Source organism: Gopherus evgoodei, unplaced genomic scaffold (genome assembly GCF_007399415.2).
Source record: "Gopherus evgoodei ecotype Sinaloan lineage unplaced genomic scaffold, rGopEvg1_v1.p scaffold_42_arrow_ctg1, whole genome shotgun sequence".
Classification (NCBI taxonomy): Eukaryota; Metazoa; Chordata; order Testudines; family Testudinidae; genus Gopherus; species Gopherus evgoodei.
This window is the reverse complement of record NW_022060063.1, coordinates 1411626-1429012: the sequence shown is the minus strand read 5'-3', so window position 1 is coordinate 1429012 and position 17387 is coordinate 1411626. Positions and strand designations below refer to the sequence as shown.

At 52.7% G+C, this 17387-nt stretch overlaps 1 protein-coding gene across 3 annotated transcripts in view; it reads right to left on the bottom strand.

Moving 5' to 3' along the window:
• Positions 1-528: 528 nt before the first annotated feature.
• The window catches only part of PPP1R1A (protein phosphatase 1 regulatory inhibitor subunit 1A), a 63321-nt gene continuing 46462 nt past the window's right edge, over positions 529-17387 (bottom strand). The window contains exons 3-7 of one of the 3 annotated variants that reach the window (XM_030546216.1): positions 14148-14185; positions 12933-12996; positions 10620-10826; positions 2853-2980; positions 529-1505 (exon numbers count right to left, since the gene is read on the bottom strand). In XM_030546216.1, the coding sequence (XP_030402076.1) occupies positions 2853-2980; positions 10620-10826; positions 12933-12996; positions 14148-14185 (437 nt within the window). In that variant the 3' untranslated portion in view covers positions 529-1505. The remainder of the gene's footprint in view (positions 1506-2852; positions 2981-10619; positions 10827-12932; positions 12997-14147; positions 14186-17387) is intronic. The other 2 variants (XM_030546217.1, XM_030546218.1) reach the window with 2 other exon arrangements.

Here is a 17387-nt window from a genome sequence, read left to right as displayed (position 1 = left end):
GTTCTTGCAGCTCTGATCCTGACTTTGCTTCCCTGGGTTTTATTTTCTTCACTTTCCTTCCCACAAATTAAAGGCAGGAATTTCAAAACTGATCAAAGGAAATACTTTACTACCCAGTGAGCGCTTGGCCTGTGGAACTCCCTGCAACAGGATGTCACCGAGATCAAGAGACAATGGTCCCTGCTGGCCTCAGAATCTGTGAATCTAGAGGGATTGGACATTGGATCTATTTATGTCGATCATAAGAACAGCCAGACTTACTAGGAATAAACAATGAGACCAAACCTTCGGGAAGGGTTATTAAATCGCCTGCTTCAGGAATGAAGCTGATCACTGACCATTAAAGAGCAGGATTAGACCTTCACAGGGGTGGGGGTGGGTGATTATCATCCATCTGCTATAGCAAGATTCTTACCCCTTCCTTTGCAGCCTCTGGTGCTGGAAGACTGGGCTGATCCTGTCTGGCACAGCCTATTGTTCCCTCCCGCACTCCATCCCCAGCACAGAGGTGCAATGAGCAGCAGGCGCTGACATGAGATCAGTTTATTGATTGACACGAGAGGTTTGGTGCTCCGGACAGCCAAAGCTGTGGTGACGAGGGGGGCTTGTAGAGGGCTGAGTGCAGGCGATGACAGACACACCGGGCAGGGCTCAGCCTCCTGCACCGCTGGACAGGGGCAAGGGCAGCCGGGCATGCAGCGCCGCCAGGCTTGGGGCACAATGCATGCTCACATCCCAGGCTTGCCCTGGGATCAGCAGATCCTGGGCCCAGCTTGGCCCATTTGTCCTGGGACCTGGCTGAGGACGGCAAGAGTCTTGTAGGGTTAAAGACCCTGGTCAGACCCAGGGCGAGGGGGAAGCACTGGGGTTCTGCTGCAGGAGATTCCCATGTAGCTGGGGAGAAAGAGGTGTCCCCCTAGGTGCTGTGCTCCTTGGGCTTGTCCACACTAGCACAAAGGTGTGTTTAAACCATGACTGACAACATGCTTCAAACCCTCAGTGTGAACAGGGCAGGTTGTAGCTTCACCACGTGTCAGTTGGGTGAGGGGAGTTCAGGGGTGGCCTGGCACAAGACCCAGCCATTCCTACACTCCCGCTCTGGTCTCATGCAGGGTGTGAGGTCTGAGGCTGGGCTGGGTTGTGCGAGGGGGGATCTCACCCTCTCTGGACTCTGCCTGGAATTACATGTCCACGCCCAGCACTGTCAATCCTGCCCAGGATCATTGTGTTTACTGTGAAATGCCCCATTTGTGCTGCGCTGCCCCATCCACCATGAGCCAGGAAGGGCTGGTGGGGCCAGATTTCAGCCTTTACCTTCCCACTCCAGGGTGTCTTCTCTACAGCAGTAAAAAAAAATCACAAACATCCAAACAGCCATTGTAATCTTAGAAAACACTCATTAAATCCCCCATTCCACCCCAGTGATCTTCCTTCTTCCTTCCTCCCCGCCGCGTCGCCCTGCCTCTGTCCTCGAAACACCACTCACACCTGGAACAGAGCGCCACCTACAGGAGGGTATTAACACAACAAACATTGGGGTTGGGACCCACACTATGAACCCACAAAAGTAAGGCAATCAAAAGCCAAGCTGCCTCCCAGTTCACCCTGCTGCTCCTCCCCTTACAGGCACATGCCCTCCCATTGCCATGGCTACTGAACACCACAGGCCATACCCTGTAACCTCAACTCTGCCCATTTCCTTAGTGTGCACACACCTGTTCCCCAGACAATGGTCCCTCAGCACTAGGGATTGGGGAGGGTTGGGACAGTCACTGGCTGTGCTAGTAGGGTGATTCAGTGCAGAGCTGAGAACAGAAGGGGTGAGGGCAGGGTGGCATCACTAGGGGCAGAGTTAAGGCTGCCATAGGTGGTAGGGAGGTGTCCAGCCCGAGTCAAATAATGTCTACCCTTAGAGCTCAGAGGGAGAGCCCCAAGACCCAGCCTGAGTTGAGGTTCAGACTCCAGGGCTCATCTGCTCCTTGGCCTGGCTGCTGGGGCTGCCCAGGAGGGGACCAGTAGCAATAACTGTGGTGGTGGCATGTGTGGAGTGGGCACCTGTCTCCATTTTATCCCATAGGTGCCACATGGAGCCGGAGTTCGGGGGCAGCTGAGATGAGCCAAAAAAGAATCTTGTGGATTTAAAAAGTGGCTCTCAGGGCACTCTCGTAGGGCAGTGCAGTGGCATCCCCTGGTGACCACGTGCATTATGAACGGGCCACTCGGGACAGTCAGTCTAAAGCTTCTGTGTCCACGGAAAAACATCGGCATCTGCTAACGGGAGAGCTGTGAGCCAAGCCCAGAGGGGTCAGTCGAGCCCCACACCCATTACCACGCCCCTGGGCAAACAAACTCACAGCCCACGGGATTCCCATGCTCATGAAGCTGTTCCTCATGCTCGGTCCCTTTCCAAATATCAGCCCTTTCCTCCTCACTACCCCATGTTCCACCCTGAGCAACTCTGCTCCTGGCATCTGGCTGGTCACACCCTCCAGATCCTTGTGTGTTTCCTGTCCCCACCCAGTGACCGCAGAGCCAAGCCAGACCAGGCAGCTTTTAACTTCTCTCCCCTCTGCCTGTGCTGCCAGCCCCAGTATCTGGGTCCTCTGGGAATTCTCATCAGTTTGTTGATCAGTCTATCTTCAAACACACCCACTCTCTCCCTGCTCTGTCATATGGCAGCACCATGGACTATTCAGCTGAGGTCTGCTCGGGTCAGCCTGTTCAGGTTAGATTTAGTTGGGATTGGTCCTGCTTTGGGCAGGGGATTGGACTAGATGACCTCCTGAGGTCTTGTCCAACCCTAATCATCTATGATTCTATGATTCCTGCCCCAGCTTCCCATGGGTTCCTACCTAGACACTTGCAGGAGCCTGCTTGCCTGAGGAGTCCTTTGGGAGTATATGCACACTCTGCTTCTCTGAGGACAGTCCTGGCCTTCCATTGTCTTCGCTTTTAGCACAAGCTCCTGTTGATTCTTCCTCTGCACAAAATAGGCCCAAGGAGCATGAGCACGGGGTTCAACATGGCCTGCTCCAAGGTGCAACCCCACCCCCCACAGGATGTTCCCAATGCAGCCTACCCCAGGGATCTCCACACTGCAGGACGTGCCTGACGTGGCCGGCTCCAGGGATCTTTGCCCTACAGGACGTTCCCAACACAGCCTTCCCCAGGGATCTCCACGCTGGAGGATGTGCCCGATGTAGCCTGCCCCCGGGATCTTTGCCCTAAAGGACGTGCCTGACATGGCCTTCCCCAGGGATCTCCATGCTGTAGAATGTGCCTGACGTGGCCTGCCCCAGGGACCTTTGCCCTACAGGACGTTCCCAACGTGGCCTGCCTCAGGGATCTCCACACTGCAGGACATACCTGACATGGCCTGCCCCAGGGATCTTTGCCCTACAGGACGTTCCTGATGTGCCCTTCCCCTAGGGTGACCAGATGTCCCGATTTTATAGGGACAGTCCTGATTTTTGGATCTTTTTCTTATATAGGCTGCTATTACTCACCACCCCCTGTCCCGATATTTCAAATTTTTTGTCTCGTCACCCTACCTTCCCCAGGGATCTTTGCCCTATGGGACATTCCCAATGCAACCTTCCCCAGGGATCTCCACCCTGCAGGACATGCCTGACGTGACCTGCCCCAGGGGTCTTCGTCCTGCAGGACATTCTCATCGTGGCCTGCCCCTGGGATCTCCATGCTGCAGGACGTTCCCGACTCAGCTTGCCTTAGCATGCCACCTCCTTCCCGTGCAGACAGAGGCTGCCACGGAGACGTGACTGTGTAGCGGTCACTGGGACATGACTTTATGTGGGTTGGACACTGTTCTCATGAGTACCAAGGGATCTGGGCTGCCCTGCACAAAGCTCTTGAGCCAGACTGCCCCCCTGGTAGGCCCTGATGCCAAAACATAGGGCCAGGGGCTTGTGCCTCCTCTATCCAGCATAGCCCCTAACATGGGCTATGGAGCCCTTCAGTGCTGCCCTAAGTGGCTCCCTTGTTCCAGGGACCTGATAGGGCTTTTCAGAATGGAAGGGAGGGGGCAGGTCCCCGGTCAGAGCCACGGCAGACCAGTCCCCCAGCCCAGTGTTCTGAGTCCCTCCCCTAGTGGCTGAGTCATTAAAGAGGATAAAAATCTAGTATCACTTCCAACTAGGGGCCATTATCCTGTTAGCTGAAATGGGGCTTCTAGTGCTTTAGAATCCCAGGTCCAATATTCAGTGGTGACCACAGGGGGCCAGGAAGGCCAGGACCAAATGCAGGTGGGATGATTTAGGGAAGCTATCTACGTACAGCTGATATGCAGTGGTGTTGTAGCTGTGTTGGTCCCAGGATATTAGAGAGACAAGGTAGGGGAGGTAACATCTTTTGTTGGACCAGTTTCTGTTGGTAAGAGAGAGAAGCTTTCCAGCCACACAGGGAAGGCAGCTGAGGGGGATGGTTAGTGGGTTACAGATTGTTGTAATAAGCCATAAATCCAGTGTCTCTTGTCAGTCCATGATTTTTAGTGTCTAGCAAAGTTAGGAGTTTAAATTCCTACTTGTCTTCAAACTCATCTTTTGAAAGGGTTGTGCAGGTTTCTTTTCAGGATGAGGACTGAGAGGTAGCATTGCCACCTTTCTAATTGTCTGTAACTGGAGTCCCTGCCTCTCCCCCCAAGGCCTTGCCCTCTTCGTTCGCTCCTCTCCCTTCCTCCCCGCATGGCTCACTGGATCCTCTCAAGGAGCCTGCATGCAGGTAGGAGGCAGTCACGGTTGATGAGGGCCTGGCATGGATTAACCCCTGCCCTGCGGTAACTAGACTTTTAGTTGGGGTGCCATTTAGGGTTGTCAAGTCCCCTTTTCAACTGGACTTTCTGGTTGAAAACAGGACACCTGGCATCCCTAAATGGCACCTGGACACAGAAGCCCACAAGCAAAGTGTCTGGGTAAAAGCCGGATGGGTGGCAACCCTACTGAGAGGTCAGATATAGAGTGATCATTTTATGAAAAGTGTTCATCCACAGGTGACAGGATGTTCTTGTCTTTTATCATTTTCCTGTGTGAGTTCACTGGAGAGCACAGTGATTGTCTGGTTACACCCACATCATTGTTACTGTGTCATCTAGTGCACGGGATGAGGTGCTCCACATGTTATGATCGCCTTCTATGATGTTATGATTGCCTTCAGAAAGAAAGTCTCAGAGGGGTAGCCGTGTTAGTCTGGATCTGTAAAAAGCGACAAAGAGTCCTGTGGCACCTTATAGACTAACAGATGTATTGGAGCATAACCTTTCATGAGTGAATACCCACTTTGCCAGACGCTGGTGGTGGAAATTTCCAGAGGCAGGTATAAATATGCAGGCAAGAATCAGTCTAGAGATAATGAGGTTAGTTTAGTCAGGGAGGATGAGGTCCTCTTCTAGCAGTTGAGGTGTGAACACCACGGAAGGAGAAACTGCTTTTGTAGTTGGCTAGCCATTCACAGTCTTTGTTTAATCCTGAGCTGATAGTGTCAAATTTGCAAATGAACTGAAGTTCAGCAGCTTCTCTTTGGAGTCTGGTCCTGAAGTTTTTTGCTACAGGATGTGATAGGATAGCTCACCTGGTTAGAGCATGGTGCTGATAACCCCAAGGTTGGGGATTTGATCTCTATATGGGCCATAGTTGCAGGATGGCTACCTTTAAATCTGCTATAGTGTGTCCAGGAAAGTTGAAGCGTTCTCCTACAGGTTTTTGTATATTGCCATTCCTAATATCTAACTAGGTCCACTTCCTAGACACCACGATACAAATAAGTGAGTCAGGTTAACACCACCCTATACTGAAAACCCACCGACCGCTATGCCTACCTTCATGCCTCCAGCTTCCATCCCAGACACACCACACAATATATCATCTACAGCCAAGCACTAAAGTATAACTGCAATTGCTCCAACCCCTCAGACAGAGATCAACACCTACAAGATCTTCACCAAGCATTCTCAAAACTACGATACTCGTGCGAGGAAATAAGGAAACAAGTCAACAGAGCCAGATGTGTACCCAGAAGCCTCCTGCTACAAGACAAGCCCAAGAAAGAAACCAACAGAACTCCATGGCCATCACCTACAGTCCTCAGCTAAAACCTCTCTAATGTATCATCAGGGATCTACAACCCATCCTGGACAACGATCCCTCTCTTTCACAGGCCTTGGGAGGCAGGCCAGTCCTCGCCCACAGACAACCCACCAACCTTAAGCATATTCTCACCAGCAACCACACATCGCACCATAGTCACTCTAACTCAGGAAGCAATCCATGCAACAAACCTCGATGCTAACTCTGCCCACATATTTACACCAGCGACACCATCACAGGACCTAACCAGATCAGCCACAACTTCACCGGTTCATTCACTTGCACATTCACCAATGTTATATATGCCATCATGTGCCAGCAATGCCCCTCTACTATGTACATCGGCCAAACTGGACAATCCCTACGTAAAAGGATAAATGGACACAAGTCAGACTCTAAGCAGATGGGAAAGAGCTCTTCTATTGTCTTAATTACTCCACTTCCCACAAGAGGCAGTAGCTCTGTTGGCAGGAGAAGCTCGCCCATCAACATAGCAGTGTCTACCCTGGCTCTTAGGTCGTTGTAACTTATGTTGTTCAGGGATGTGGATTATTCCAAAGTTATATTGAAGAAATTTGTAGTGTAGACAAAGTGTGGTGATCTGTGGGGTTTTTGTATATAGTTGCCTGTAGGGTTCCATTGCTGAAGCAGAGCGTGATATCCAGGAAGTTGATACTGGTGTGGGAGTTTTCTAGAGAGAGTTTAATGGATGGATGGTGGTGGTTGAAATTGTGGTGGAAATCTTTGAGCGAGTTTAGGTAACTTGTCTGGAGTATGAAAATATCATCGCTGTGTATCAGGTATATCATTTTTTTTGTGGTGTATTTAAAACTGCTTTCCCCAAACAAGGACACTCCATCAAAGAAGTAGATCACATCCTGGAATGGGCCACCCAGATACCCTAAAGAGCATATGGAAATAAAACTCCCTCCATCAACACACCCCTAGCTGCAACCTCCCATCTCACACTAGAACCCGTATGGGGCATCATTAAAAAATTACAGCCCATACTTAATGGGGAACATGTCCTGATAGAAATCTTTCTTGAATGCCTTCTTCTGGCCTTCACACAAGACCAGGACCCACCAATTCAAAGTGGCACCAGACCTTGCCCGAACAACAGTTGCAAAACCTTGGACATATCTTCACTGCTATGATGATCAATACCCCCCACAACACACATGTCAAGATCCAGGGGTCCCAGCATATCATAGAATCATAGACTATTAGGGTTGGAAGGGACCTCAGGAGGTCATCTAGTCCAACCCGCTGCTCCAAGCAGGACCAATCCCCATATTTTTACCCCAGTTCCCTTAATGGCCCCCTCAGGGATTGAACTCACAACCTTGGGTTTAGTAGGCCAATGCTCAAACCCCTGAGCTATCCCCCTCCCCCCTATCAGAACATGTGGGGCACCTCATCCAGTGCACTAAATGCCACAGTAATAATGATGTGGGTGTAACCAGACAATCACTGCGCTCTCGAACAAACTCACACAGGGAAATGATGACAGAGAAAAACAGCACATCACCTTGGGGTGAGCACTTTGCACAAAATATCTGACCTCTCAGTCCTCATCTTCCAAGGAAACCTCCACAACTCCTTCAAAAGATGAACCTGGGAACTTAAATTCATAACTTTGCTGGACACTAAATACCATGGACTGAAGAGAGACACTGGATTTATGGCTTATTACTACAATCTGTAACCCACTAACAACCCCCTCACCCAAGCTGCCTCCCCCTTGTCCTTCCCCCCCATGACTTCCCCCTATGTCACTTCACCTTGACTAGTCCCTTGAAATATGTATTTACTTTCACTAAACAATCTGTTCCATCTTGTGTTTAGCTGTGACACACTGAGCACATTCCCAGCCCTGAAGAAGAGCTCTGTGCAGCTTGAAAGCTTCTCTCTCACCCACAGAAGTTGGTGCAATAAAATCATTTACCTCACCCACCTTGTCTCTCTGTGTACAGCTTATGAATTCTGTTTGATTTTGGAAACTTTATGGGTATCTGTACCACGCTGCAGACTCCACTTTGAATGTTGGGTGTCCGTGGCGCCATTTGTCTTCATATGGAGCTAAAATGCACAGGAGCTGAGTGGAGAAATTCAAGTCCTGGCACAGGGCTAACAAAGGAGGGTCGTTAAACTTTGATGATTTTCTGTTCAAATGGAGCGCCTGTGAACAAGGAGATGGCTGCTGCCCAAGGCACACCAGATGAGGCTGATTGGGAGGTCACATGACAAAGGGGGTATGGGTTATAAGAGAAAAGGTCTCTCATTGGCCATTTGAGACAAGAAGCAGAAGGAAGCTGGCTGCAGGAATAAGAGAAGACTTCATGCTCTGGAGGAGAAGCCATGTGCAGAAAGAGGTATTTGTGCTCCTTAGAGAAGTCCAGAGAATGCTCCACAATGGTGAGGAAACTGAGGCAGGGAAATGCATCCAGATGTGTTGTTAATTTGTCTAGCTCTGGGTAATTTTTGTGCTATGTACAGTAAAGAAAAATTGGATTTAGACTCCTCTGCAAAGCTTGTGTGTCTGTTGGCTTCCCCATCACAAGTCCTTGAAGGATGTGGGACCCTGGGGACAATGAAATGACTAATGGACATGCCGCCATAGAGCAATGATGCCATGATGGGGTAGCCATGCTGTTGATGGAAGAGTAGACAGGTAAGGATAGACAGAGAGAGAAAAAGAGCCCTGTGCAGATCTCAAAGTCTTTTGAAGATATTCGCTTTCAGCCCTATGTCAGGCAGGGAGTGTTCATCTCTCTGCAATAAAGAAGGGGAAGCTGAGGCACAGAGAGGGGACAATATCTGCTCAAAGTCAACAGAGCCAGGGGTAGAACCCAGGCATTCTGTCTCCCACGCCAGCAGCATCCCCTCTGCCCCAGAAACTGCAGGAGAGTCTGTGGTGTCTGTGCATCTGTCCTGCACTTAGCCAAAGCAGCACAGATCAGAAAGTGAGTGAGAAGCTGGGGAACCGGTTCTCGTTTGGCTGCATCAGTTGCTCTGGAGTCAGTGATGTGCGTGTCCTTTGCAGGCTGCTGGGAGGGGGACAGAATTTCATGGTAAATATTTGATGAGGGTTTTAGAGGAATTTGTTAAAAGGCTGCTCCAGTGCGTCACGCCAGGAAGAGATTAAATCATTTCCCTGGGCTGCATCATCGCTCCTTGGAGCATCCAGAGCCCCAGCTGCTCTCCCGTGCGCTCGCCAATAGCGCTGATCTGGGCAAGACACTCCTGAGCCTCTTGCCTTGTGACCTGGGTCCATCACTCTGCCTGTTCGGCGGCTGGTGGCATCAATGGGTAGCTGCAGCTTTTCCCTGTGAACACTAGAGGCCAGTGTTCCCATGGCTGCTGCAGATGCTTTCTCTTGGCCATCGGACCCAAGACCTTTGCCTTTCACCTCGTTCCTACAGCCTCTCAAAGACATGGCTTCACTTAGCCCACTGGGGCGGGGAAGCAGGACACACTGAAGGTGGCAGGAGGAGCATGGAAGTAGGGGGCACCACGGAGAGAGGGGAGCATGAGGCAGGGGGCAGAGAAAAGGGGGGTTGCCTCACATGGCACCAGTGCGGGGCACAAGGAGGTTGGGCCTTGCGGGTCAGAGCTAAGGTTAATACTGAGATATGTCATGTGAATTTCCACACCTAAAGCCCTGCTGTTAAGTGAAAGCTGTTGTCAGGGTAACAGGCACTGTGTTTCCACTCCCTCAGCTGCTCCTTTGCAGAGCTTTGAGGCCTCAGCCTGGCAGAATATTGTGTGCTTTGCATGTGGACTTTATGAGAGTATTTATGGTAAATGCCTCCTTGCAGTACAGGATAGGAGGTTTCCAGTTCTAGGGGCAGAAGGGCAGGGATGGTCCCAGCTGAACTGATCTCACAGCCGGGGCTGAGGGGGCATCTTCTGGGGAGGTAAAACTCTCTCGTGCCGCAGGTCCCCTCCTGTACCCTGGGGTGGATAACCCTGCCCATCTCCCCAGGGAGGGTAATGGCATAAAGAGGCACCTCAATACCATGGTGATGGTACCTGAGACAGAGAGGGACATGCAGGCCCAGGGACACAAAGCAAAGCTCAGTGCCACATTTAATCACCCACGGGCCCAAACTTCCTGGGAGCTGGGAGCAGACATGGGATAGAGCAGCCAGGCTGGGCTCTTCCCCAAACTCCCCACAGCCGGAGGCTGCCACCTGCCCCAGAGTCTGGAGGAGCCTGGGTTGAGCTCGGAGGCCGGATGAGCTGCAGGTTCTGCCTTGGGGCTCAGCTCCTTCTGACCTGCTTGTGGCAGCGACACTGACACCAGCGTGTGTGCAGCAGGCTGCGTGTTACAGCTGCCTGGCTCAGGTGTGAGCGAGGCACAGGCACTAGGTGCCAGACAATGGAGAAGGGGGGGAAAGGGCCTGGTACAGAGCAGGCCACACAGAGGGAGCAGGTGCCCAGGGATGGACTCTGTCCAACCGAGGACATCACTGGGGACACCCTAATATCCTTCCTGTGTGTCCATGTTATACTCACTCCCGTCTGGTCCAGCATGGTTGCCCTCCTGAAACTCCAGTCTGGTCTTGGCCTGGGCAATGGGGCAGGTCCCCCCGGGGCTGTGGCTGGGGTCTGTGTTACCGTGGTGGCAGCACCCGGGGCTGTGTGGTTCCTGGCTGCCCACACTGGCACCCTCCTCCTCCGCCTGCTGCTTGCATAGGTGGTGCTCCACCATCATCTGGAGCTCTGCAGGAGAGAGAAAGGCCGGGGATGAGCAATGCGTGGGGGTTTGGGGCTAAAGGGGGAACTCCTGGCCCACGTGGGTAATCAGACATGTGGACACATGCCCAGTGTCTCGCCAATGGGGGGCACAGTACATCCAGCGCTGGGTCACCCCAGGTCAGACCTGATCCTGATAGCCCCCAGGCCTGCCCCCAGTGCTAAGCCACCCTGGTTAGAGCCGGTGCTGATCTGTCTGGGCCTGTCTCCAGCACTGAGTCACTCTTTGCCCATTCTCAGTGCTGATCCTCTCCCCGGGTCAGACCTGGTGTGGATCCCCTGATGGCGACTGGGTGTGAGCAGGGTGAGATGACAAGATGGTTTTAACCCCTATGTCCTATCAATCAGGTCCATGAGTCTAGGCCCCCACGCCCCTGAACATGTACAGGGTCAGCCAGCAAAGCCCAGCAGAGGGAGAGACGCAGCAGGGTGAGGCCAGTGCACAGCCAGGTTCTCAGCGGAGGGGAAGATGAGAGGGACAGGGCATGAGGTGGACAGAGGCAATGAGCTGTGGAAAAGGTTCTTGTGCCAACAGTGGCTGGGCCCTGCCAAGGGACAGAGGAGGCAGATTCCCAGTGATGGGAGGGCAGGCAATAGAGAGAGATGACTGCTGAAAAGTGATTGAGCTTCTAACCCCAGGGTCTCAGGGGAGGGAGGGCAAAGCAGGGGGTGTTAGAAACAAAGACGACAGCCCAGTCCTGAGATGGACATGGAACAGGGGCTGAGGTCCCATGTGCTGGGAGGCAGCAGGGAGGACATTTGGGGAAACTGCAGCAGCCAAGGCGCTGAAGGGAGCAAAGTCCGTGACCAGGTGGGGAGGGGTGGAGATGGGGCCATGCAGATCCCTTGCTGCTTTGCTGGCTGCAATTGGTGAGGTGCTCACTGCAGATGGACTGGGAGGGACTGAGGAAGGCTCCAGGCTCTGCAAGTCCCTTACTGACTTATCCTTTCTACAGCACCTTTCACCTGGAGATCCTCACAGGAATCCCTCCACCCCCCTCTGGCCCTCCGCACACTGAAATGCAGCCACCTTTGGAGTGAAGCACAGCAGCTGTTCAACAGCCTCACTGCCATGCGACACAACCATGTAGGAAGGAGGTGAAGAACAAAAGCCAGAGGAGGGATTTATTGTAGCCATATTTGAGGTGAAACGCCAGAGCTTCACCCCCTGAGAACAACACCAGGGTATCTGCACCCCCCACCAACACAGGTTCAGAGAGCAGAGCGCCCCCTATGGCATCACCAACCTCACTTCTTCTGCAGCACCTGAGCTGCCCTTGGGCACCCATCCGAGATCAGGTTATGCCTAGTACTGTTTAGCTTGCAAGCTCAAAGCACATACTTAGCTCACTGCCTTCTTTTCCTATACTGCTAGCCACACAATTATTCGTTTAAAAATAACTCCACAGACATGTTAGCTGCTGCATCATCAACCGTGGAGTGGAACTGGGACACACCGTCAAGCCACATGGCTACTCAGTTTAGCAACCCAGTGTGCTTAATAAGTGTTCAAAATGGATCCAAGCCCAGCTCACAGCTCCATACACCTCAAGCTAGAGGGGATGGGCAATGCCCCAGATACCCACAGCCACTTCCCAGACCTTCAAGTGACCCCGTCTTTACAATGGGGGAAGGCACACTGGCCTGTGAGCACAATAGCAGCCTGCAGTGAAATGGGCAGGACTCCCCTGCATTATATAACACCAACTGCTCGCTGGCTGGTAAGTGTCAGGAGGGGAACGGGGCTGTTCCTTCCCTGTGCGCAGAATGAATACAAGCAAGCGCCTATCCTCTGCTCCCCCAGTTCAGAGGGTCTCTCCAGAGGCCCCTACTGCCAGATGTTGGCATGCATGAACACGGGACAAGACTGGGGGAGGACAAAGGGGGAAGTTGGCAGGGAAATGGAGCAAGGCTCAGAGGGAGAGGGAGGGAACGTGAGATGGAAGACGGAGTGGATGAAGGAAGCATGAGAGGACAGAAGCATTTCACAGAAAGAACCAGGTGTGAGATGTGCCCGCTGCATGTCCTCGTGCCTCCCAACAGCAGCGTGAAGCGGAGGTAGTGCCATGGTACCTTTCATGGTGGGGGTCGTGCGAGGGACCTTCTTCCTTTGTCTGGGTGACATGGACAGACCCGGCTGCAAAGAGAGGGGAGGTCAGGTCACAACAGGATACTGCACAGCACTAGAGCAACCAGAGCCAGAGGCGCCAGCGGGTGCGTTGGTAGTTTGGTGGGGAGTGGGGCTGGCATCCAGCAGGCACAGAACAGGGCACACTGCCCCCTCTGCTCCCCACAGCACAGGTCCCAGGGTGCTTTTGGTCAGGATGGAACAACGCCTGCTGGGACCTGCCCACATTCTCATGTTCAGCCTGGGAGGGTGACACAGGGGTGTGCGGGCAGTGAGGTCTCACCACCTGGATCCCAATGGAGCAATGACCAGCTGGCAGCCCTGCTATAGCTAAGGGGCCCCAGACATCAGTTGATTACAATGAATCAAGTGCAGCGGTATCCTGTACGTCCCCGTCCTTCAGCCCCAAGTGCATCCCCAGACATCTCACAAACCGCTGGACACAGAGGTGCACATGCACTCTCACTCCCCTCCCCCCTTTGGAAGAACTTTGGTGAGGGAGCCTGTGGAGTAGCTAGGAGCTGCCTGCAGATGGGACTGGGGGCTGATGAGGGCAAGTCCTGGGTGTGGCTCATTTCACTGTCGCAGCTAGGACACAGGGGGGACTGGTTACAGATTTCATATAAATCCTTCCTGGATCTCAAAGAGAACTGAGATTCCTTCCTGACACCTGTGCATGCAGTCTGTCTGCTTCCATGGCCCTCACCCATCCACAGCCCCCACCCGCCCGCCCCCGCTCATGCCCACTCCCGCACAGCTAGGCACATGCACATTCACACACCACACAGAGACTCCCACACTTCCTTTACTGCCCACCCCCCCCCGCCTCCTGACTATTAGCTCAGGTCTGGAGTCGCCCGGGGGAGCTGGGTCCTGGGAGTAGCCCAATGGCCTCTCCTTGTCTGCGCTCTCTACACCACTGTTCTCCAAGAATGGCAGGCTTTTGGCTCACTGGGCCCAGGGATCAGGCTAGGCTGAGTCGACTGACAGAACCGCTCTGCCCTGCTGCTCTGGACTGACCAGGAACATGAGACTCGGGCATGTTCCTGCTAGGAAATGCAAGGCATGTAGGAGTCCTACCGTGCTGGGCTCCCATGTGCAGGCCTGCCAGCCCCTTCCAAACCACCAGAGGAGGGTGCGTGAGACAAGGAGGCACCTACCTTCAGCAATGGGTTGGGGAGCCGGTCCTCATCGATTTCTGTGGGGCAGAGGAGATATGTGGAAATGGAATTGTGTGTGTGTGGGGGGGGGGGGGGGAGAGAAAAGGAGCAACAGGTTAATAGAGAGAAGACTCCAGGAACTGATCACAGCCATGTGGATGCTCAGGGACAGATCCAGCCCTGGTAGGGTGACCAGATGTCCCAATTTTATAGGGACAGTCCTGTTTTTTAGGTCTTTTTCTTATACAGGATCCTATTACCCCCCACCCCCATCCTGATTTTTCACATTTGCTACCTGGGGAATCATCATCAGCTGCTTTATAATACACTGCATTCAAACCATTAACCTTCCCCCTGCTGACTATACAAATCATGGAATATTAGGGTTGGAAGGGACCTCAGGACATTATCTGGTCCAACCTACTGCTTGAAGCAAGACCAATCCTCAGATTTCTAACCCAGTTCTCAAAATGGCCCCCTCAAGGATTGAACTCACAACCCTGGGTTCAGCAGGCCAATGCTCAAACCACTGAGCTATTCCTCCCCCTGTATGAAATCCTTTGTATTTCCATAGTGTCCCCAGCTGGGGATCTCAAAACACTGCAGAAATATGGATTAACTTCATCACAGCATCCCAGTGAGAGAGAAGGAAGATCAGAGGGCTCAACCCTGGGTCTACAGAGGGGGAAATAGCTGGGCTGCTTGCTCAGATACTCTTCCTGCCCCATCAAGCAGCCAGAGGCTGGGCCCTACTGACCACGCCTCCCATGTGTCATTCCCACCACTGCAAAGTGGGTGCAAAACACCACCCATTCACCATGGCAGCACTTTGTGTCCACTTAGAATCATAGAATTGTAGAAGATTAGGGTTGCAAGAGACCTCAGGAGGTCATCTAGTCCAACTCGCTGCTTAAAGCAGGACCAACACCAACTAAATCATCCCAGCCAGGGCTTTGTCAAGACTGACCTTAAAAACTTTTAAGGAAGGGGATTCCATCACCTCCCTAGATGACCCATTCCAGCGCTTCACCACCCTTCTAGTGAAAAAGTTTTTCCTAATATCCAACCTAGACCTCCCCCACTGCAACTTGAGACCATTGCTCCTTGTTCTGTCATCTGCCACCATTGAGAACTGGGCTGAGCAGCAGTGGGTCATGTCCTGGCCGGAAGTCTCAATTTATCGCTGGTGAATGCACTGGCTCAGTTCCAGGGAACATGCTGGCTCCTAGCACCCAGCAATGGAGTCTCTGTGCCAGGGCACCACAGCCCATGCTAGTGTCGGACACACAGCACAGCAGGCCTGATGCTGCCCGACTCACCCTGGCCCACACTGAGGCAGCTCTAGTAGCTGATGATTTCCAGCAGCATTGCTGAGATCAGGATCAGGCCCAGCCTACTCGGTTTCTTTGTTCCCCATTTTTCCCTGGTGAGGTGGGCTTTGTCAGAGCCTGTAGAGCTGAGTCGTTGCTGGGCAGCCTGGGTGAGTGGCCTCCTCTCCTCCCAGGCACAGGGACCGGGTGGGGACAGCATGAGCCTCGCAGAGCATGTGTGTGTGTGTGTGTGGGGGGCTCTCTCTTTGTACAGAGCAACTTTGGAATGGGTGTATTTGTGGATGGTGGTTTGTGTGGGGTGTGTAAAGTGTGTGTGGGGAAAGCATGTATCTGCACAGCAGGGGAGGGTGCGTATGTGTGAGATTCCATGGGCTCTCTGCCTGTGTCTCTCCATCTCCCGCCAGGACCGAGCTGGGATGCTGTTGCCATGACAATTTCTGATCCAACAGACTAAAAAAATCCCCCAGTTTTAAAATACTTTCCCACTCAGCAATGGGTACCTGACCCGTAGCGTCTCGGTTGCCTGAGAAACAAAAGAGGTTGTTGCCACGGTAACCAGAATTTCACTGAGAGGCTGCAGGAGCTTGTGGCCCTCAGGAGGGTCCTCAATGGATCCAGGGTCAGCAGGTCAGTGGGTCATCATAGGACAGGGGAGACTAAATTTCCCCTAATCTAGACTGTGGCCCCACCCACGCTCCCCTCTCACCCTGCTCCGAAGCTGGCAGAGGCTCAGCTCCAGCCCCAGCCTGGAGCTAGGGGTTTGGCTGGCAGCTGGGGGCTGCCACAGGCTGGGGTGTCTTAGGCCAGCCCTGGGGTCAGGCTGGCCAGAGCAACTGGAGCAGGCAGGCCAGGAGAGGGGAAGGGGCTCTGGCCACAGGGTGTGTATGTGAGAGGGGAGCTCAGTGGGTGGAGCCTCCGTTGGAAGAGATGGCAGGCTAGCCTCCCCGAAGGGGTGGGGTTCACCTGCCACCTATGAATAGAGCCCTTGGTCCTCTCCCCTTCCCAGACCTCAGTGGTCCCTCATTCCTCCCCTCAAGCTGCTCTGAAGTGCAGAGAGAAAAAGAAGAAAGAAAGAAAGAAAGAAAGAAAGAAAGAAAGAAAGAAAGAAAGAAAGAAAGAAAGAAAGAAAATTATGTTGGCAGCTGGAGAGAGGTGGCTGCTGGTCGGGAGCCCAGCTCTGAAGGCAGAGCCACCTTCAGAAGCAGTGCAGAAGTAAGGATGGCATGGTATGGTATTGCCACCCTTACTTCTGCACTGCTGCCGGTGGGGCACTGTCTTCAGAGCTGGGCACCCAGCCAACAGCTGCTGCTCTCCAGCCACCCAGCTCAGAAGGCAGTGCATAAATAAGGGTAGCAATACCACAACACCCCTAAAATAACCTTGCAACCCCCCTGCAACTCCCATTTGGGTCGGGACCCCCAATTTGAGAAATGCTGGTCTCCCCTGTGAAATCTGTATAGTATAGGGTAAAAGCACATAAAAGACCAGATTTCACCAGGGGAGACCAGATTTCACAGTCTGTGATGCATTTTTCATGGCTGTAAATTGGTAGGGCCCTATTTATACATTGCTGTAGTAGCTTCCCAGGTAACAAGTCAGACTGACTGGTCTGTAGTTCCCCGGCTCCTCCTTCCCTCCCTTTTAAAGATGAACACTAGGTTAGCCCTTCTCCAGTCATCCGGGCCCTCTCCTGTCATCCATGAGTTTGTAAATATTATTGCCAGTGGCTTCAGCTAATTCCTTCAGTAACCTGGGCTGAATAGCATCTGCCCCACTGATTTGAATTCATTCAAACTGGTCAGAAGACCTCTGATGTCTTCTTTCCTTATCCCGATTTGCACCCCTTCCTCTTTATTGTCCATGGTAACTTCGCTAGTTGTCTGGTCGCATGTTACCTGGGCACCTGCCC